Below are 23867 nucleotides of genomic sequence, written 5' to 3'. Positions count from 1 at the left end.
TATGTCTAAAAAAATTACTAAACAATATATTAGACATCACTAACAAATTATCATAAAATTACTCCCACTTAATCTAAGAAAAGCATTCTTAAAAATTATATATCTAGAAATGAGAATACTCCTCCAAGTCGAACAAACAGTAGCTATTTCCGAGTACGAAAGCTGGAAGAGAGTGATGGATATTTCAGAGTCCGCGGGAAGTTTAAAGGACAGCGGAATTTCGAGGAGGTTGTTGTTAATGAGTTTCGCGGTAGAGCGAGCGGATAAATGGAACTGCGGTGTACTTGTGCTCTCAGGCTTCCGTGGTTGCGTCAGCTATTTCTAGCAGCCTTTTTCGGAGACGCCAGTAAAGCCGGAACCGACGGCAAGTCTCCAAGGGGAACGACTTGTGGTAATAGTGGGACCGATTCAATCGCGCAGGTGCCGACGATCGACGGTCTGCTATGGGAAAGGACTGGGTCTGAACGTTCCTGTAACCGGGATACTCTGGCGATGGTGGTGTTACAGGAGGATCGACTGGCAGATCGGATGGTGGAAGAGGCCCGCGAAGAGGGACGTAATAATCCGTGAGATCGGAGGGACTATCCGTGAGATCGAGGGGACTGTTTGTGTTATGGAATTGTTAGGGAATTGTTTTGTTATTTGATGTGACGGGCTACAATGATCGGCCGAAAAGTCTCGTCGCATATTTTAAAATTGGCTACATTCTTCAAGATTTATAAAATATGGTCTGTATACTGGTTCTTTAGGTATTCTTATACTGATTCAAGTCATATAAAATTAGTTATGCTCTTTTGACTCTCTTGGTATTCTCACTCAAATTCTGTAAAGTATAAATATCTATAACCCTTGTAGCTTCATAAGTACTTTTATACTAAATCAAATTCTATAAAATATAAATATCTATAACCTTCGCAATTTCTTAAGTATTCTTACACTAAGTCAAATTCTATAAAGTATAATTAAGTTCTCTAATGTGGAATTTAATGATAACTTTTCTGAACAGAAGACCGACAAGATTTCATGACCGTAAGACGAGACGTGTTATAGAAAGTATAGAAACGAAGAACCAGGTACCAAAATAAGAGGAAAAGCAGCCTAACTTAGTTACAGCCTCAGCAGAAAGCATCATTAACCCTCTATAGCTCAATGTATCTCTAAAGTCGTTACAAACTTATCAAGTTCTGTAGTCTAATCCAAATTTTAGCATAGCAGAAGTGACTTGCTCTATCACTTCTACTTGCTGGGGAATATATCACACAAACTCCCTTTTCAATTGCGAATTAATTTTACATTGTAAGATCAACATTAGCTACCTTCGAATAACATAAATTTTGCGCAGGTGCCCAGATTTTTTATCATAGAGGGTTAACAGCAAAATTATGCATCGAAGCGGATAAGATACGTACGTGTCGGGACTCTGATCGGTGTCGGATTCCTCGAGCTCAGCCTTGTTCCGCTTCTTCTCGTAAACTAAAATGATGGTGCACAGAACAATGACCTCCGCGCAAATGCCTAGGAAGGGCCAGAGGGCGGCTAGCTTGTCTTTGACCCTGAGGAATGTTTGGGCCTTTGCCACGTGATTCTCGGAGGTGTCGGACCAATTGTAGGACACCCTGCACATGACGTTGCCGCGGTCCTTCATCTCGATGTTGTCGACGATCAGCAAGGTGCCGTAGATACCTTTCTCCTGGTCGGTTCCGATCTTGACGCGTCCCTCGCTACGCTTGTAGTCGTGTTCGCCGAACGTCCATGCCACCTTGATGCCGGGACTGTGCCTGCCGGAGCATACCAACTGCAGCTTCTCACCTTCCACCACGTTGACGGATTGGACCAAGGACGCCGTTGGCTTTGCTGCAACGATAAGCAATCCCTTATTATACTATTTTTTATTATTATTACTATTTATTATTTTATTTCGTACACTTTTTCTTCATAGATACTGGATTTACGAAATTCATTTTCTCTATTGTTAACGCTAGAATTATCAAATCAGTCAAAAAATAATCGATCTGATTGGTCTTTTACAATTCCTGACCTAAAAATGTTTCTACGAGAATTTTTAACATCAGTTTTGTTGAGCACAACAACGAATTTCTGTGTTTTGTGAAAACCTCCAAATCCAAAGTACGAAACCTTTGATTAGGGTTCAGGTATACCTGTAAGTATTCTAGGCACAAAAATGCATACTGTCGCCTAGCTTACCAGTTCTTCTATACAGTCCGTGCTATTCGTATCGTACGCCCATCGGTATAATTATATTTCTTCCGCCGCACCTTCCTATCTTCCTCTAAATATAGTTACTTACACAAGTTTTACACTACACGCGTGTTTTATTCCGCACAACTCCACAACAAGTTTCTTTGTTCAAGCATAGATTATAAGTTGTACGGAGTTTAAACTCAATCAAGCCGTTTCTAGCGTTAACTGATTACTACGAAGTGTCGAGTAACTTATGGGACTCTTCTATTGCTTTATTAAGTATCTTTGACATATATGTGACAGCTTTGCTAATCCATTATGGATGAATAGCTATCTCACTGATATCACGTAGCGTTATCTTAAACGTCGACTTCACTTGGAATTATAACTTTGCCTTCGAAGTGCATACTCGACGTAACCCATTAAATAAATGACTATACAAGCTCCATTTACATCCCTTTCATGGATCGTTTTATAAAAGCCAGGAACGTGCGCAATTGGTCAACTAGAAAATCCTCGACTAGGAATATAATAAGCGAAATATAATAATAAGCATAAATTACAAACGTCATAAACGTTCGATAAATTCTACCTTCCTCTTATTCATATATGTATATGAAAGCTATGAGTACATAAAGATCACAGTGCACCGGCAGTAAAAGTAGAAATGGTCGGCAGCGACCTGACAGCTGAAGTTCCGCCAACTCAAGAGCAAAACCTCATAAGATAATGATTTACTCTAGGTTTCGCGCTCAGCTCTTGGTTCTACCTTTAACCCTTAGAGTACGAAGGGTTGGGCCCCCCAAACGAAAAACTTACCTTATAATTATAAATAAATTAATAATAGAATGCCACTAATAAGTTTTTATACAGAATTTAAAATAGAACTCGACTACCTAAAGGGAAGAAGAGAGACCGAAATTATTTACGAAGTTATTAAAAAAAAAAATAATCCTGGAGGACCTAAAGTCCCCCACTCTCGTACTCTAAGGGATTATCTACCGGCGCTCGATAGTAAAACCCGAATCTGCGAAAACAGCTGTTGCCTAAAAGAATCGATACTCACGTACGATCCTGTACTCTGTGGTGACGTTTTGCGCCTTGCAAGTATAATTGCCGAGGAAGCTGTTATCGACCTTGAGGATCTCCAAGGTGCCGGTCTCGTTGTCGATCTTGTAGTGCTCCTCGCTACCGGACAGGGCTGTGTGGATCGACACGTTCTCCTTCGTCCAGGTGACCTTCGAGCCGAAGCTTCTGTTCGCGCATTCTAGCGCCAAGGGTATGTCGTCAGCCGTCAGTACTCTAATATGGATATCTGTGTTACAAAAGATGAACAACGATTATTTATTATCCCGAATTCTGTAGAAATCGCTGTACAAGCTCTGTGAATTTGTTAGCGATTTCAGAACGTGGTTTTGTTATACTTCCACCTGGATTTTCGTTAGCCCGAACAGGTTAATTAACACGTTCCGTGCCACGTGTACCACCGAAGGTACATGCTTACTTTTATTTAGATGGCTAAGAAGATAGTTTACAACAAATTTCGAAATAAAGAATTAATTTCCACCGCAAGAGTTTATTACGACATTAGGCATAATAAGTCCGTTTTATATACGATAATTAATAATTACATATAATATATCAACTTTTAGTAAAATATCGAATAGCCAACGTGAAGAGTCGAGTAAAAAAAGCTCAGAACAGAACGTGTTAATTAGAAAACTAGCGTGTAGCAGAAGAATTGTTATATACAACAGATTTGCCGCCGATCTCGGTTTGAAGTTCGCTCGCTATCTCGCGATCTGCTCGATCCCCCCCGGAATCGTGCGATACATTTTTCGCGATTCCGGAGGGGCCATACAACCGCCTTATCTTCGAACAAGTGAGTTTTATCATCGAACTCCAGGCGAGAATTATCTTTCGAACGTACAACAATACTGGCACAGAAAGATCGACGTATTATCTCGACGAGCGAAATGCAAACAGAGCCGCCATACTTGCGTTACGGTCGGCTCCGATAAAACTCGTAATGCTTCTATAATTTACAGCGGCGAGCGTAAATTGCGTTAGAGCGGCTGCTAGCATGATCGTCAGATTCGACGCTTCCGTCGTGTCGACGGTGGAAAAAGATGGATCCTACGATTCGATTATTTCCCGAAAAACAATGCATAGGCGTTCGAGGGGTTCGTAGACGGCGAGCATCCTCGAACGCGTACGCACGAATTTCAATTGTTCAATCCGACGAATATTTCCAAGGACATCCCGCACCTGTGTTTACGGAAATATTCGTTGTCCCATTTGATAAGAGCCGCCGGGCAAACAGTAGCTCCGGGCTGTTAACGGTAAACCAATGCTGATGATAAGCCGCACGGAATGGCGGGTTATGTCACAGAGAAGCGTCTGGCTCGCAAGCAATTAGGCCAAAGTGAATTCACGAGTATAACCGAACGCTGTTCTTTTCCGACGCGGTTTCGCGGGAAAAACGTCGTCGGACGCTGTACAAAGCGGAGATGATTCGCGGCAGCACGTGAACGTTAATCATCGAATTAACGATGATTTAGGCTCGCGTAACTAGATTACCGCGGCAGCTGGAAAAGAAGTTGTACGTCATTCGAGGCGACAGAACGGAAACCCGCCTCGAATTAATTGCGCGTAATAAGAGCACCGCCCTCTCTCTGTTCCTGCCCGCATGGCTGCGGAGAGCAGCGGACAATTAAACTGTAAAAGCGAAACGGAATTGGACGACTCGTCGGTGGCCGACACGTTTTCCAGTCTCCTGTCGGTTACTTACCGAACTGCAATTTCTTGCACAGCATTAGAAACTAGTTGTTTATTTAATTAGTAGTTAATGGTTAGCCAACTCGCAAGGCAGGGATAGCAATCGCAAAGCAGTTAGGATAGCACGACGATAGGGAAGGATCGATCAACACGCTGGTCGCACCAGCGTCGGTCGCTTATACAGTTTCTTGCGCGGCTCGAAGATACGGTAAACGTCAAGTGGCATGTTGCAATCGCAAATTCTTCGGATAGCGCGACTATGGAGAAGGGGCGGCACCATAGTCGCCGTACGGACTTGTGCAGGATATATTCTGCAGGTGAAAAACCAGCTTCCAAGCGTGGAGACATCGAGCTAAGCATCCGCATGCGGGGTACGCAAACATCGCCGAGCATGCAACAACCAAAGCAAGCAAACCAACCGCAGCAGATCGGTTCAATCCTCGTTCCGCGTTTCGCTCCAATTTTTAGCTGTCGTATCGATAACCGAATATTTTTAAGCAACGAATTAATCGTCGAGAGAAGATGATCTTCGCCGAGGTCTCTAAGACTGTACAATTTATCTGTGTATAAAATCAGTTAACGAGATGTCTAGACTTTGTTAGTGGACTGTTGAGTTTTCAATGAAAATGTTAGAAGCTCTTGACACTTTGATGACCGGTTATGAATTAACTCGCGTTTTTAGGTTTATGTAGCAAATATATAGTGTAACAGATTTGACTGACGCGGTCTCTCGAATTAATTTTTTGATGGGCGTTAAAAATTCGCGACAGGTGTTACTAAAGAATCCGGTACCAAAGAGTATTCATATTATTAAGAAACAATGCATTGCTAAAGAACGATGCATTACTGAAGAAGCAACTCGTTGTAATCAACGGCAACGACAGAACACCTTGCCAACGTATCAGCGTTATCGCGTAACCGCCGGTTGATTACGTACACGATTTTTCCGAATTCGAGTGATCTCTGCCGCGCGACGAACAGGTCCCGAAGGTCACAGAGAACTAAAAGGAAAGCTACGTTGCCTATTAGAGTAGCAAGCAAGCGGTTATCAACGGAACGATTAGGAAATGCGCGATTGGCAAAGCGAGAGAGGGCACGCGAACGGGGGCGGCTCTGCAGATGCGGGTTTTGTTGCGTAAAGATGGCCGACGGGTCTCGGCATACGAACCAAAGTATATCCAGAGATGAAAGACCTCGTTGTTGTCGGGGGTGCACTTGTAGTCCCCATCGTGGCTGTCGGTGGCGTGTAACGCCCTTAGCGTGCTGCTCCCTGTTCCCGGCGGCGAAGTGACGACCAACTGACCACTGGCCAGCTCCGGCTCGAGCGACTGCCCGTTTCTGGTCCATCTGATCAGATCCTCCGGCTTCAGGCCGCTGCACTCGATCGACCAAGATAGGCCCTCGCGCACGTCCGACACCCCCGTGTAGGTTACTTTATCGGGAAGAACATACGAGCACACGTCAAGAGGGCATACCAACGGGTGATAGGGTATCGAGATAATTGCGGGCCGCGTCTGGTATTTTTCACGGGCGCTAGAGCATGCAAGTTCGTCCCTAAACCGGCTGCACTAGATCCGTTTTTCGACTGGCTCGGAACGCGAGCCAGAAAGCCGAGGTCTCTAGATACGCAGTCCCATCGGCTCGGTCGATCTCGATCCTCTCTATTTCGAGCAGTGTACAGAGCGTCCTAGAGTCGAGCTCTTGATGTCATCTGTAGCAACTTTTTCCTTAGTTTGTACTTTGTTTACGAGTCATTAAAGAGAAACAGCGACCAATGAGAAGCAAGCTCGGCTGACGCGAGGTGGCTGAGTCAATAAGCGAAGGGAGCCCAGTTCCTCTGATTGGCGTGGTCAGGTTGCGTCAACTAATCTCGCCTATCATTGGTCAGTGTTCCAAGTCACCCGAGGAGTCCCTCGTTCACCAAAAGTATCGTAATTTTAGGACACCCTGTATTGAAAGCGGATCTGCGATAATGCGCGATCGACCCGAAGGCCGAGACTTTGTCGAGCAGACTTCGTGTAGATTTCGTGTTTGCGTCACTTGCACGATTGCCTCGGGCGGGTATAAGATCATCATCGATTTTCATTCGAACGAAAATTGTTGAATATTTATATTACTGGTCGATAGACTGATGTTTCTACAACGTAATGAACTTTGGAGTACATATTTATTTTTTTATTAGGTCGAATCGCAAATAACTTTCGTCTTTTATCAGACATTTATTTCTGTATTTCGTTTTCATTTACTTTGAACCTTTATCTATTTATTGAAAGCAAAAGCTCATTAGCCGAATGACTTATATTGCGCAGATAAGAAGAATAGATTCTACGTAGCTGCATCGGATGTTATTTATGACTCGATCTAATAATATGAATAAAAATTAATGCGAGAAAAATAGTGAAGTACGAGCATGTACCCATTATGGAACACCCTTTTCGTAGCTTGTTCCATAAATTCTATAATTCTCGCCGTAATACCAATATCTTAATTAACATTTCTTTTCACAGGCAATTGTTTCATAAAAATATTTATCTGAGTGAATTTATAACGTACAATATTAAAAGATATTAGTAGAATTTTTACATTCGCTCTCATATGCTCTATTTATTTGTTATTGTACTATTTGTGCTACCGTTTCAAGAAGGGGTCAAATCGAAGCAGTGATTCATAATAGGTACTTTTGCTTTTTACTTTTATCATAAGAGAAGCAAGTGGAGTTAGGTTGTTCCGAAAGTTCGGTTCACAATTGGTGCGCACAATAAGAATTCAAAGCTTACAATTAGTGAGAAAACATTGACAATGGATGATCGTGCCTCTGGATGTAAGAACTTTGGGGACAACCTGGTGTTTTCAGTTTCCGCTTGATCCATAAAACGATGTATAACAGTAAGCATAATCGTGGACTGCTTAAATGCGATAAGGATCTTTATTTTCTAAAAGATCCACTTTTACGTACAATCGAGATTTATTCTCAATGTACATATGTCCTTTATTCATCCCATTCGGGTTAAAAGAAGATTATCACTCAACATTGTGTGTAATCTGTTTTCTGAGAATAAGAGAACACCCTGCTACTATTTTGGAGCAATTGTTACGGAGCGAACAGTTATCATAACGAATGGATTACGTAAAGCCTCTTCTGTCGAAAAATAAGCTACAGCGCCGTTTCAGTTTCCTATTGGAACACAAAAACAATAGGCCTGCGACGACAGACTGATACGCGGCTCTGTTTCAATCTCGGCCCATTAACACTAGAACCACCGAAACAATCAAATCCACTGATTTCTAATTTTGTCTTTCACAGTTCCTGATATTAAAGAAATATAGCAGGGCAAATCATACAAGATTTAAATACATCCAATCTTGACACTGTTATAAAACGATATACATTAGTCGCGGTTAGGGCTCGGTAATCCCAGCATTGAACCGCAAATGATAGTTTCCAGCTCCTTTACACTAATTTACGCGACCGTCAATCATTACGTCCGATCGTTCGTAATATCAAACATTAACGCTGAAAGCACCGTTTCCCGCGCGAAACGTGTACACCGAAAATGTTTCCATACGAAGAACGCAAATATACATCTTGCGAGATCGCGGGCTCACTTCATAAAAACGTGTATGGACGGGCTCGATAAATAAACGTGCTCCATCGGAGAGACGCGTACAGGGTGTCCCGGATTAAGTTTCAAGTACGGCAGAGATTCCCTTATCTGAACGTTTATTTTTATAATATTCTGACATCCAAACGTTCTATTATCTGATCGATGCATTATCGCCTAATAGACAACCTGCGCAATTTTTTTAGTTAATAGAATGCTATCGGAATGTTACAAAAATAAACCTTCGGATAAGGGAAGCATCTGCAGTAATTTAAGAGCAAGCTATGACCCTACGCAACTTTAAGTAAGTTATTGCTAATTATTTAAGAATTTATTTAAACCTATATGAACTCGTAAAGTTTGCAACCTTGCAGTGTGTATATATCGCAGTGTAAGTTTATTTGCATCTACTAATACGTTAATATGCAATATTTGCTGAAATAGTAATAGTAATTGTCAATCCGGTCAAGGGTTAAGAATTTGTCAGATAGACTCCGAAACTCTAAGAACTTGATTAAAGCGTTTAAAAATTATTTCGATCGTATGCAAAACATAAATAGCCCGCATTTATTGCAAGTGACGGGAGTTGAACAAAAGGAAATCTTTCTAACTATTTCAATAATTTGAATAAGTTAACAACAACGTTGCGGTGTTTCTACATCCCTCTGTCGATCCTATTGTTCTCAGACCCGCCGCGGATGCAGAGAGTCCGCAACCCGGCAACGATACAATAAAGGTCGCTGGAAATCGCTGAACAGCCGCATCGGCGAGCGTGAAATAATTATCCGCATAAATTCGATTAAGACCGGGGCAACCCCAATAGCGCGGAGTAGGTAAATCCCTCGTTCCGCGTTTCGGCGAGAACTGTGAAACGAGCATTCCGCGAAGTCGGGCGCTTCTCTTATTGGTTTAGCAGGGTTATTCCTCGAGAAGTTCATTGATACCGCGAATTCTTGCAGATTCCAACCGTAGATGAATCGGACAGCCGGACCCCCGATCGATCTATAAATACAACGGGAAAGAAGTTTCCTCGTCGCTGAATTCGGCAGAAAATAGAACTATGTATCCGACACCGGCGAGGTAGGATCGAGCCTCGGAACCAGCCGGCGCCAAAAAGTCAATCACGACACGCGGCCACCGCGGGGGAACCGGACTAACGTGTTCCCCTGCGTGGCTCGCGGTTCGGTGCACGCACCCGATTCCCATTTATTTATTTTTAGCGATTTATTCTTTTACAACCCTGTCGTCCTCGTGAACACCAACTCGACCAGATGAAATTATAATGCACGCCGACCGACTGAGAGCCGGGCCGTGCAGGGGCATGGAAAGAGGGACTCCGCGCGCTGATAATCGGCGAGCACGTCGGGCTGACCTATAAAGTGTTGCCCGCGACTGGCTTCTTCACACGCCGTTGGTGCGCGGACTCGAGAATACACTGCCGAAGATATCGGGGAGTGTGATCGATGTTTGTTTGGAGTTTAAATATTTACGTAATGCGATTTCGCGGAGAAAGGGAGAGAGAGAGAGAGAGAGAGAGAGAGAGATATCGGGTAGCTCCGATTTCGATCGTCCATTTTTAGACGAAAATCGATCGTCTGAATACAACATGAGGAAAGCAGTCGATATATCGGCCGCTTGAATTCCCGCATCGTAAACCTTTTATCGGGCGGCCTCTCTGGATCGGTGAATCGACTGTCTTCGTATCGAGTTGATCGGACGGCTCTATCTCTCCGCCTTTTCCCCCATTTTCGGGGGAAGGTATCGCGTTTGTTTCCACTCCGCTTAAATTGGAATCGTCGGGCAAGCCGAATCTTGCGCTACTGCTATCTGTCTTCATTGGGATGGAAATTTTGCCCGTGTCAGGCTCTGTTCGAATCTGGGTGATGTAAGGGGGTGGAACGAGACGTCGATGGATCTTTCTTCCGCTTAATTTCGTTATTTTACGAATCCAAATTCAAAAATACTAATTTCAACTAATTTAAATTATTAAAGAAGAAAATCAAGTTATACTTGACTCCTATATTCTGAAAATATGGCAGACAGTTAGTATTCCACAGAAAGATCGACAGTGTAACTATTAATAATCCACGTCTAATAATAGTCTAATAATCCACGTATCATGTCTTCCTAATTCGATTAGGATTCAGAAGAAAAGAAGAATGTTCAAAAAGTATTGCATATATAGCTCAACTATTCAATTTTAATTCAATTACATAAAATACTTTCACTTCACATTATATCTGAAGCTGTACTGTGTCAAATCATTAAGAAACACAGTTCAACAATTACCTAAATTTCTCTCCGCCTTTCTCCAGCATAAATTTTTCAACTCCTTTCATCGAATGCTACCGGTTTGATTGTTGCATCAGCTAAGTATTTAACGAACACGCTAAACAAATTAGCACCGCGTCGTACTGCCTCCGGGGAAACACCGGGGCTACCTCGTCGAAGCAGCCGCGAACGATATCGTCGGCTGTGCTCGAGAGAGCTAATTGCGGTCTACGTCAACCTCCGAATAAAATCTAGTTGAGAGAACCATCCGGTCAACACAATGCGTACAATCTATCCAGACGGCTTCGATCGGCGCGACAACTTCACGTCAGAAGTTTGTGAATGAATGTCGCGTAAATAAAGCGGGGAACCAGGCCGTTCTCGGTGTTGCTCCGCGTCGCGATTTACGAAGTTGGGGCTGTGTATCGGAACGCAAAGTAGGATAGAAAAGTGATCGATACCCGGGAACACGTGCCGCGTGACCCCTAAGCATCGGAAGCGCCCCTACGTATGTATATCGAATCATGTGTTCTGCGAGCTGCACTCGCGCAACTTCTACTGCACGGGCGAAGATTATTCTGTCGCAGGATAAGACGGGTGTACCCTCTATAGTACCGAACAACGATATATCGTTGTTGGCTATTGTTGGTAAGACAGTTTTCTTAATATTTTTATTGAACAACAATTTCATTTCTTATTTCTTCACCCTTTTCGAATTTGTCATTTATCAGGCCCTTTCAAAATTCTTGCAATTCCTTTCCGAAACTTTATCAAACTTCGTCAAACGAGTTTTAAACATTTCGCTCAGATACAGACTCTTTTGGCCGATAGTAACAGGGCTAAATTCTGATGAATTGTTTCAGTTATTCCGATATTACTTTCTTTTTCGATATCTCTCATTTTGAACCTTTTAACCCCTTGCACTGTAACAACGAGTCAGGCTCGTGATTAGATTTACTAAATATGACTTCTAAATCGAAATCAAATTGGATTCTTCTGTTATCAAAGTTTAAAAACTGTATAAAGATAATACAAAGAACAAGAATTATCTGGTACTATTAAGGAAAATATTAGGGACAAATAAGTGCTAACCAACGCAGCGTGAAAGGTATCGTAGGGCAAGGGGTTAAAGACAAAGTGACTGGTTTTTGATTTTTCTTTTACAGTTCCTGATAGCATAAAGATATTTATAGGAGAACGTATAGGTAATTTTTTTATTGAAGTATATGTTATAATATGAATTATTATGAAGACTAAATAAATCTACTCTTGGTATTGCGATGAAATAATTTACAACCCCTTTTGGATTTGAAACAGTTTTGACTCTAAATCGAAAAGAATTCTTTTGATCTACAGAGTTTCTTAATTTTCTAATCTGTGACTCTCATGGAACAGTTCCACTTTTTCAATCATTTTTATATATAACATAGGCAATTAAAAATTATTTCTAAACGAGATATAACAATTTTCAACGGTGACTCAAAGCAACGCTTTAAAGAGAGTACATTATCTACGAAGCGTATGAAAGAGCTATCTAATTTCTTTAAAAACCGTCGATATTATTAGATAACCTGCAAGAGAGAAATCCTAGAGAATATTCCGCGCTGATAAACCGAAACCTGCGTTTGAAAGTTCTCGATCAAAGATGATAATATTCTAATAAAACAGAAACATTTCAACCAAAGAAGTCGGCCGACTAGTGCGCCGAAAAAATGGCGATCTACAAAACCACGTGAAGCTTCGACGAGTACGATTTCACTAAAAACCTGTCTCGAGCCTCTAGCAATGGGTTCGTCCGGTTGGTAACACGATCCGTCGTAGTATTAACATTTTTCTAAGACCGATGTTGACAGACGCGTAGCAAGCTCCCGCTTTTAAGTCCCGTTGCCGACGAGTATAAATAGCCGCGAGATAATAAAGCAGAAGTAACAAGAACGATCCCGATATCCAGAGTGCGTCTGCTTCTGAACGGAAACCGGAAGCACGCGTGGTCCTCGATTGTCCGGGGATCATCACTCGGGCTTGGTCGGGCCGATTCGCGGGCGACTCTTTCCGAGGTGCACGAAAATTTTCGAGCATTTCTATGCAGAAATACATAAAGCGCGATGGAGGACACGGGAATTGGAACGCCCGTGATCTAGGACGCAATTTGGCAAGTTGGGACTGCGCGCGTACATGCGAGATGGGAGGGCGAGAGTCGGCGAGAGAGCCAATGCTCGTAAACACGTTCCTTTGGCCCTAACGATGCCAAAGGTCGAAATATTCCCGCCTATCGTGGGACTTCGCCGTCGAACCGCGAAACCGGTCGCGCGTCTGCGTACACGGACTTACAGTCATTGGCCATTCGATGAAAATTCAATCGAACCGTGTATAGCCGTGGGCAAACATACATATCTTTCAAAACGGAATAATTATTTCGACATCGAATCGGATGAAACGATTTGAATTTTTTGGAGATGATGGAATGGTCAGTTCGATGGCCGATGCAAGAATTTCTGCGAGATCATTACTTATCGACCTTTTTATTTATTTATTGTTATTGCGTCTAAGTGCTACTTCGGCAAAAAAATTTTAAACAGAAGTTCAACTCGTTTTGTTAAAGTACTCGTTTAATTTTAAACAAGTTGTGCCTCTTTGAAAATTATCCGTTAAAGTATGTCTAAGTATGTAATCACTAGACTGTGAATTTTTATCAGAATTGTCGAACTTGTCTTTCCTCTTCCAATAATTTTAATAAGCTGTACGTAATACAAAAATACATAAAAAATGGTAGATGATTAAATAAGAAAAGCAAGTAGTAACTAGGAATATCTGTTTTTAATTTCCATTAACGAAATACTTCAACAAAAAATCTACAAAAAAATTGTGAGCAATGTATACAACAACTTACACCTGTTACAAAACCAGAGATGACAATCGATAGATGAAAAAAAATTATAATCTGGATCTTCTTAAAATGTCTAGCTTTCCTAATATTCTGCAACCACGATTTTCAACTAAAAAATCCAATCAAATTCTAAAGCGTGTACCTTGCTAATTAGAAAATCGGGCAAGAATTGTTAGTTCGATTTTCTCCCTGCCTACTCTTCCAATCAAGCTAAAGGCTTGAGCTCCGATACAATGCAATCCAACCTGAAGTATGAGCCAGTTCATTGTCGGTTTGCGCTCGGTTCAAGGTCGTCTTAAATCCGAGCAGTTTCAAGAACGACGCAGAAAGGGCCTAATTTGAATAAGACGCCGTAAATGGAGTGGCAGCAGTAATGCTCGCTGTCGACTGTCTGCGTTAAACCTCTAGTTTATAGGGTAGTTCGGCCGGTTACTGCAGGATGAGAATTGGCTGTTCCTTTGGTGTTTTTTCGAGCACAATTAGCTTCGTATCTATCGGAAAAGACATATTGAACTTTGTTACTCTTCTATTAGGTTGATGCATATGAAATGTCATATGTTTAAGTGAATATATAAAACTGTATATCTTTTTTCAAAAGTTGTTGATTTAATCAAAATATGCCCCGTTTGCTTTACTACACCTTTTTCAACGAGATTTCAATACAGAAATGCCTGTCTTAAACAAATTCTGATCTTTAGAATCAATGAACTCTGATATGGAATATTTCAGACCGTCTTCATTTATATACTATTTAGCCCGTAAAAACGGTCCTAAATGTTTAAAATAGCGAAAGTCGCTTGGCGAAAGATCTATATTTTATAAAATTTTATATTTTACTTCATTCAATTTCGCAATTGTTTTGTACAACGTATGCGTAGTTTTTATGGGCTAAACAGTATGTAAATGGAGACAGTCTGAAAAATTCCATACTACAGTTTATTGATCCGAAAAATCAGAATTTCTTGAAGACAGACATCTATGAATTAAACTCGCGTTGGAAAAAGTGTATTGAAACAAATGGGGCACATTTTGATTAAATCAATAGCTTTTGAAAAAAGATATGCAGCTTTATGTGCTCACTTAAAAATCCGATATTTCATATGCACCAACCTAATATTTTACTTATTTTTTAACAAAGAAATTTAACGTTTTATTCGGCCGCACAGTAACCGGCTCCGCCATCCTGGCCCCGCACGGTTTATCGGCGCTATACATCACTGCCTTCTTCGATGTTTACCAGGCAGATACCAGGCGGGGATGTAAACGTTCAAAATTAGCAGTGGCCGACGGAGGTGTCCGCGGCCGCTTTCAATTCGCGCGCGCCTCTCTGCCTGCTGCCCTCCTCCCCCCTCGCCGAGATCGATTCGACCCGTATTATTAATTTTGCCCGCGGGAGCTCGCGGGAGGAGCGAATTTCGAATACGGGTCACATAAATGCCGGTCACCGCACCGTCGTCTGATAAACTCGTCGACCACGAGGGTGGCCCCGCGAGGAGAGCCAATCGCGTCGCCGCCGCGGCTCACCAATCGAAATAACGTTGCAATTTCTTCGCCCCAATAAACCCGGTGAACAGATGAAATTACTCGAGGAACGACCAACACTCGCCGCCGCCGACAAAGAAACGAGCGAAAGAGCTCCGAGGCCGTTGTTGCTCCGGACTTGTTCCTAGGAGGCTGACACGAACGGTTCGCGAAACAGATTACCGCGCACGTGTTCCTCAGATATCAAGCCAGCGGCACGAACTGTTTCGACTTCTATTTGTTGGAACAATGGACTAAACAGTTAATTTGTTTTTGTACAAATATTATGCATTTAGAAGAAAACCGGCAGGCGAAACGATGGGGAGAATTTTATGACTGTTATATTGTTTTTAATTTGCAATCGAGGTACAGAATTTGTATTCTGCCTATAGATCTGTTGTTTAGTTATCAGTAAGTCTGTGGAAGATAAAATTGACCTTTGTAAAAATTTTGTTCTTTTATTATTTCAACTGTAAATACAAGAACGCCATTTTCTTGAGGAACTCGTAAAATCTGAACGCAGAACTTTGGAAGTATCGCCCTATTGACTATCCTTTTATTTTATATCTATAATATTTTGCAAACTTCTTTACAACTTTATGATATATAATGAATCAATAAATCCCATATTAGATTTCAACGTTTAAAAACGATTTGCTAAACACAGATCTATTTCAATTTCCAGAAATTAGTGTCTGTACATAAAATCCTGTACATTAGATTCAACTGATCACCAAAGGGGTTAAAACGACTAGAAAAAAAGGAACAAATTTTGTCAATCTTCTTACGATTGCCTCAGAAAATTAGCAAAACTATTTACAGTCTATAGACCATGTGTCAAACCAGAAGACTGTAAAACGGTGTGTAGCTTAATTATTTAGGAACCCCATCCGCGGTGTTCAAGATGGCTGACCGGACAGGAAATAGCTATCCTCTGCATAATTTCCACATCACGAAAAGTGGGCGGACAGGTAAAAAGCACTCTGCGAAATTGATGCTTTATCCTCCCGAAAGGTGGGGCCGCCGCGTTTCCACCCCATTCGAGTCGTCTCAACCCCTTGATACTCAACGAACTAACAATATTCTCTTCGACAATCATCAACGAAAGATCTATTTTATCTTTACGAAGAAATTGTTCTCTATCCCTATCATTTTTCTATAAAAGCCATGCTTAAAATCTGATCAACAGCATGCGCGTTTTAATACGTAATGCGACCGTTTCGTTGAGACACGAGACCAACGCCTCTGTGCCACGTGATATCCGATTCTATCTCGCGGAATTCTGTGAATGCGTGATTCCACGCGACGGACGCGTCATCGAGCGTGAAACACAGACCAGGGAAAAAGGGGATTAGGGGTTCGCGAACCGTTGGGACATGTGAAACGATACTTTTTCGCCCGATCCCCATTGTCTCGAGCTCGAAACGAGGTTTCAACGCGGGCCAACGTGCGCGTGTTTACGTCAGCTAGTCAATAAAGAGATCCCAGTCCTCTTACGTCATTTCGGGGAGTCACAGTGGATACGTGGCAACGAAGGAACATCGTCCATTGCCAACGATACACGCACGATTTATTACGGTTTAGACAGCATCTCGGCGGAGAACCGTGCCGTGTACACGAGGCGGAACGATCGTTTTTACAATGCGAATGTTAGGAGAACGCGTATATATCCCGATGGAAAATCGATGATAAAATAGTGTTTCGACAGAGGAACGACTGGTTGCAGACATCTGCATATTTTCATGTATCCGCGAACGTCCGCAGTGAAATTGTTTGTCGAGGTTACGATACACAAAAGCAATAAATGAAATTCTTCGCAGAACTTCGTTTTAGAATGTTGCGAAAACGTGTTCACGTGGCGTTTACCTTGAACGGCCTTCGTACATATATGTGTATATGATAATTCTATATAGGTTTCGCAATTAAATGCGATAAATTAGCGATAAACGCTCGTAAATCATCATAAATTAGCGGCCCCCGTGATCATTAAACAACGGCGGATCGCGTCGCGTAAACAACCAAGCGATCAAAAGGTATGAGCCACGCGACGACGACGTTCACTTCGCCGCCATATTTTTCCTCGTTGCGTTTCTGCGAAAACCGCAGGCATAATGCGCGAACGGTAACACGATTTTCTCGGAAAAGAGGCGAGATTTCCAAGGCGATATAAATTCCGCGACGCCGTAGGCGGAAGATGCGTTCGAAAATCTACTGCGAACACGAGGTCGCTCTGGAAAAAATCGTTCGCGGATCGGGTGCTAGCTGGGTATCTCGGGTGATTCCATGGCGGTAAATGATATCCAATATTCAACACATGTGCTCGGTACGTGGAACATCGATACTTGTTTTGCGCTCGACACACTGCCGCAATTTCAGGTGACTACAACGACGGTAGATCTATCCTGTGAGGAGAGAGAGAGAGAGAGAGAGACCGGTGTGACATTGTTACATAAATAACACATAAAGTTAGCATGCATTACGATACTGGATGACTCAATACGTCACCGATGGAGGCAGTTTGAATCACCTGGCAGTTAGGGGAGGCTTGCCTGGACCTCGTTCATCGAGACTTGGCATCAATTTTTATGGAACTACGCGAGTTCGAGCTCCGAGGCGACTCGCAGCTCTTAACGCGGCTCGCGCAGTATTTCGCTTGGGGATAATTTATTGCGAGAAGATGCAAAATCTTTACGATGGAATATTTACGACTTCGGAGGGCTTTAATATGCGAGCAATTCTCTCCCCCAAGGAGCGAACGACGCGCCAACTGCGTCCATTTTTCTGACGGCTTGAAACTACTCACAGAGAATAATACTATCAGAATTATACAGGGCGTTTCTAAAAACAGCATCTGCATCGATGCAATTTTACGAAGCAGTTCGATCGTTTGAAGATATATATTTTATCTGAAACACCCTGTATAAACGTAACAATTAACAGAAACATATGTATACCGTGCTGTATAGTGCTGTAAAAATTGAAATGTTGAATGTGTTCTGAGCCGCGACAATTGCCTCTACCTACTCAAATAATAATTTTATCAGGGTCCGCTCTTGACTTATCGATCGAAGCTGCTTGTTCGAATTCCTTGCTGACAATACGCCCTTATCAAGTCCTCTCCAAAACATCAAAACTCTTTGGATCCGCGATAAGGAAACGATCCGAGTGAATTTCCTAACGGGGGACAAGTCGCTCAGTTTTTCCACGGGCTTGCCAGCAACGATTTCCCAAGCACTTTTCCAAGCACATCCAAGAGCTCGTCGCGGTTATATGAACGCTTATCACGAGTCTTATATAAGAACTTCTCTTAAGTGCATCGGTCGCTTTCGACGAGATTACCTTTATCTTGCCAAGACACAAAGCAAAATGGCGTCCGGGAGAATATGCACGCGGAGAACAATCACCCGAGCTTTGAACTGGCCGGTTAGGCAAGCATGTTCGGTTCACAGCGAACGGTAAATCGCGACGGCAGCACGCGATCTTGAGTGACCCAGCGTTTCGATGACGAATCGGTAAAATTACAACGCGACACAATGCTGTGCATACAAGTCGGCGCGAGCGCGTCACGGCGGTATTTGTCAACGACGGCAACAAAGGTCGAGCGTCTACGCCCGTGATTCACCATAACCACACGTCCCCGAATTATCGCGATGACTACCGCTTCGTGCTAAACAACCCCCGCCAGAATTTTTCAGCGATAGCATTGTGCTATGGTAGCGCTGTCATTTCCTGTTTGCAGAAAGATGCTAAAGGAACGCCCCTGCGACGAATAAATAGAAACTAAATATGCGGGTACCCAAGATTGTAAGCTGAAATCTGATCATCAGACTGCGGACGGTAAAGAAAAATGGCCTGCCTCAATTGCAAGATAGATAGCCGTCTTAACGAGCCGAGAACAAGATAACAATATCTGTTCGTTCATAAATACTTCTAGCGAAGTCGTAGAAATATGTACATCGTAAGAAAATCCACAGTCCGTTGATCAGGGTCATTCGAAAGTAAAACAACCCGCTTCCGGTGTGCTCTGTTTCTAAATTACTGCACCGTGTCCGAGAGAACTTTTAATTCCCCTGTAACAGTACGGAGGGCGTGTACTAGCACCCCCCGGACGAAACCTCAAAGACCGCGCGCGACCGCTAGATATAAATATTTCAGTTGGGCGAAACCGCTCTCGGTCGCTAATAAAGAGCGGACACGATCCGAGAAATCGAAGAACCCGCCCATTGAGCGAGTGCCGGCTATCTGCATACTGGTACCCACGGTTCAAAACCAGTTCTAACCTAGACCTAGCCGAGACCTAGAATACAGAAAGGCGGACAAAAGTTTCAGCCGGTTCGACCGGTGTCCGCCGTTATGTAATCAACTAAAGATACTCTAATGAATTTATTTCGGTGATGCATAAAGTGTAATTCTCGTGGAGCCGATAGAGCCGAATCCGCCGAGAAAACCCGTTGGCCTAGTTAGTCCGCCGAGGGTCGCTGGCGCCGCTGGTGTATCGGCAGGATAACGTGTCGGGGAAGGCGGCTGGCTTCGCCAGACTCGATCGAAGCACACGAAACAACTCTGTTCGTGTTCGCATCGCACAGGGAGGATAGAATAACGGACTTGGCAAAAAATGTATTCGGAATCGATCGGCGCAGCCGTGCGCTCACTATCTCGAACAATACACGCGGAAGATACCAAAAAGATATTTACGTTTCCCCCGAGCGTGTCGCTGATACGGAACCGAAGTTCTGCAGCCGACCTCGCGAGGCCGCAACATTGACGGGCCGGGTTAATCCTGGATTATCAAATTAAATATCAACCCCTAAATGTCGAACGGCGTCATTGCAGCAACTGGTGCTGCAGTTGTTTCGACCTCCGACCTCCAAACTGTACCCCAACATATCCAATTAAATACTATATGCGCCCTTAGGTTTCAACGATACTCGAACAGACACGAAGACGCGCTACAAATCGTAGTTCGTATTTCAGGTAATTCATACTGTTCGAACAATAAGCTCGTATTCGAACTGATTCGAATTGATGGTCGTATTACGTTACGTCATTACAAGGTGAACGCTGTAAAAAGAAGCGTGAATTCCAATCGTCGGCTAAGGGTTGAATCGTCGTTAGTCCTTCGCCTATGCGGAACATAGACTGACCTAGCCCCGGTGTATTTCTGTCCCCCTATCGCGATTTTAAAAATACTCTTTCATTCTATAAGAATAACGTTTGCACTCTTAACTTCATAAATACCGAGTCCCGTCGCGGCTAACCGAAGCGGATGTTTAATATTGTTCGAGGAAACGCGCGAATAAGAGCTAACCCGAAAGAAAAATAAGAAAAGAGAAACCGACGCGATTGGGTATTTACAATTTGCATAGCGTTACTATCGTCGCGTTATTCTATGGTACACGCTGAAGGGCCAAAAATAGACGGCGCGCTCCCAGGGTTAAACGTAAGCATTCTTCTCGTCTGGTTTGCGAGCGACGGCAAAACAGAGCGGATGAAAACATTCACCGTGTTAGAGAATGGAGGTTAAGTTTACATTTCAATAAACAAAGAACACGCGCTAAGAATATAAGCGGCGCGTGCTGGGCCCGGCGTCCGTTATAATATGTAAAAGAAGAAAATCAATCACAAGCGCAATGATGAATATGACCGGCCGCGCGACGTGGTCCCCCGACGCGCGTCCGAAAATTCGAACGGTCCTTTTGAGCGGTCTTTGCCACGACCCTCTACGAACCCGTAGCGAGACAGGGATAAAATGGAAATGATATTCGTAGAACCTGGTCTAAATATAAGTATCCTGACGAACGGCTGAAATCTTTTCACGCGGCACATTCCCGCTGCCCGATGCACGCACGCACACCTCCGGCGTTTGGCGAACAAAAAATATTTTTTATGCCATCGACAGACTTCTCATGTTATAAGAACAGTATAGTAACAGCCATGAAAACTTACGTAAATTCATCCTACGAATTTTAGAGAATTCAAAAAATATTAAATGACCTTAAAATCTCCTCTGCGATTGCATCTACTGAAAACAGTATTTACACCTCACGATGCTCTTTGCTGGTCGAGCTTTTATTTCTTTCATAATTTCTAGTCGACTTTCCATGTTTCTAATTAAAAGGTACACTGTGTGAACGTATCCGGTCAAGTGAACACGTTCGCGGAACGGCTAGGAGCCACTCCGCGGGCGCTCGCAGTGCCGTAAAACACACGGTTCAACCGTAATTGAGCCGATCAGCAGTGAACTTCTGTGTGGCGATCACTAAAAGTCCACGAAAGATTTCTAGGTGGACGGAAAATAGGGTCAATTGTTACGTAACAAAAGTTGCTTGGCGTGGGTACTTCACGTACGTCTCTCGGAATGTGGCTTCAGCATCGAATGCGAGCGAATCCCGGTGTCTCGCGTCTGTATAAGCCAGGGGTGCGCAACTCGGGTGGCGGAGCAGGGTTAAATCTCAATTGACACACGCGTGCCGCGTATCTGTGTACACGAATGTATTCGGGGACATAATGAGAAACAGAGACACGGGAATAACCTATACAAAACTTGGGAACGCGTTCCCTGAAGCAGCCGACGGATATAATATTCGTGCCGCGTAAACAGAATATCCGTTTATTAGCAAAAGTCATCGAACGGTTCGACAAAAATTTCTGCACGACCAGGTAACCACGGCTCGGATCGCATCGTCGAGCAATGACTTAAAGGGTGTCTTCGAATTACTGTACAATCTAACAGGGATGAATTTCAATGAAGCGATAGGTCGATAATGCAGAGTAACGTTATTAAACTTCATGAAACGTTGGAAATCTGTCCGATCTACAAATAATTGCATGTAATTCTTTCGAATACTGTATTTCCTAATTTTTCCACTTGTCTTCGGCGCAGGATCACTCTATTTGTTCCGCCGTTTGAAAGCACCCTGCGTAGTGATTCCAGAGGCGATCAGGAACGTGCAGATAAGTCGATTGGTTGAAGAACACGTGACGCTTTAAGTGTATGTACTACGTATCGCGGCGGATCGAACGCCATGAACTAGGTATATATGCGCAATGATAATCGAGTCAGGCTGGAATATCGTTATCCCAGATCTTCGTTTCTATCTAAGCACTTCATTTCGCATCGGTTAACTATTCCTCGGTACGATTTGCGGAGAGAACTGTGTCGGAAACGGTAGATAGTTCCATGCATTTCACGTCCCGCGAGGCCGTGAGCACGTTCTAACATGTTGCGGTACAATCAAAACTAAAAATAGAATTTCATAATCTGTCAAGACACGTCTATTCTGCTTTTACGAGAAGCAAATGCACAAATAAGATATTAACGGCCGACTTGGTCGCCGATGTACCGTCGGCTGCGAAAACATATTGTGCGTCGCACGCATAACTGTACTAAATTTGGGAAAATAACTCCGCTCCCAATTAGCACGCGCACGAGAAAAATGCGTGCGATGTACCATGTGACAGCTACGTCACAATGCCAGCGTAAATTGTTCGAGATCGGGCGACCAATAACGATACTGCATACATTTCAAAAATGGAAGCCGATATCGCGATAACTCGTAAAAACTTCTAAAAACTCGGATATCCCGGGCCATTTAACCGATGATAAGTCTCTTCGTTGATCCCACCGTCGCGAGATCGGTCTTGAAGGCTGGATTTCGAACGAGCAGGAGAATCATCGTCAAAGAGAAGAGAACGCGTAGAATTTCTCCAGAACCGAGGAGAAAGTCTCGTTTTCGAAATAATACAATCGCGAAGGGTGGTTCAAAGACTTTGCAACGCGAGTCTCGCGAAGAACGGCCAAAAGAATGGACGAAGTGGAGAACGGAGAATGAGTTACGAATAAATGAACGACTGAATGGTGGTCAAACCGAAAGAGAGGATGAGTCTCACCTGCCTGGACCGTGACGAGGGTGCCCGCTAAATATAGCATCCCCAGCAGCACAAAAGCAGCTCGCCTCTCCATCTCGTGGCGCTGATGTACGCGGTGGCGCGTGACTGTGTGCACTGTACAATACTAACGATTCCCTTTCGAGGAGGGTTTCTAGGGTTGAAACCGCAAAATAAGGGCGCCTAGGCTGGGCTGCCGTAACTCCGTTTCCGCGATCGTTGCCGCCGTCGTATCGTGGCCGTCGTTTCCGTCGTGGTCGTCGTTGTCGTCACCGTCGCCGTCGCTGTCGCCTCCTGTAACACCCTTCCCGTTGTCGGCAGCTCCTCCTTTTCGGCTGTCCACTCAGCCAACTACGATCGAGCCCCACTACTCTCTTGCGAATCGTTTACACACGCACTCGTCACTCCGAACCACGCCGTACCATTGACGTCTGAATTCTCTTATCGTTATCTCGCGCCGTTCTAATCTCGGTGCGCACCAATAACACCCCGTGGCCCCGTCTACAACACCGTTCCCCTTGCTGCCCGAGATCTGTTCGTGATCGACCGAGAATCGACGGCAATTAGCACCGCGGAGCCGCAGAAACGGCAATGTCAGGAAAAATGGCTGCCACTGTCTTCTGCTTAATTTTCTGCGCGGGGATCGCTCTTACTTTCTCGACGCTCGTTCCTTCCTTTTCGCTCCCCGGCACACTGCTCTCCGCGTACGTCCTCTACGT

The 23867-nt window shown here is 43.6% G+C and overlaps 1 protein-coding gene across 1 annotated transcript in view; it reads right to left on the bottom strand.

Moving 5' to 3' along the window:
- Bsg (immunoglobulin domain-containing protein Bsg) overlaps positions 1-23867 on the bottom strand; it is a 27417-nt gene extending 3550 nt beyond the window's left edge. The window contains exons 1-4 of the mRNA XM_078187149.1: positions 23152-23867; positions 6149-6412; positions 3269-3517; positions 1410-1854 (exon numbers count right to left, since the gene is read on the bottom strand). Of these exons, the coding sequence (XP_078043275.1) occupies positions 1410-1854; positions 3269-3517; positions 6149-6412; positions 23152-23224 (1031 nt within the window). The 5' untranslated portion in view covers positions 23225-23867. The remainder of the gene's footprint in view (positions 1-1409; positions 1855-3268; positions 3518-6148; positions 6413-23151) is intronic.

Source organism: Augochlora pura, chromosome 7, assembly GCF_028453695.1.
Source record: "Augochlora pura isolate Apur16 chromosome 7, APUR_v2.2.1, whole genome shotgun sequence".
NCBI lineage: Eukaryota > Metazoa > Arthropoda > Insecta > Hymenoptera > Halictidae > Augochlora > Augochlora pura.
The sequence above is the reverse complement of the archived record's forward strand: the minus strand, read 5'-3'. Positions and strand labels throughout refer to the sequence as shown.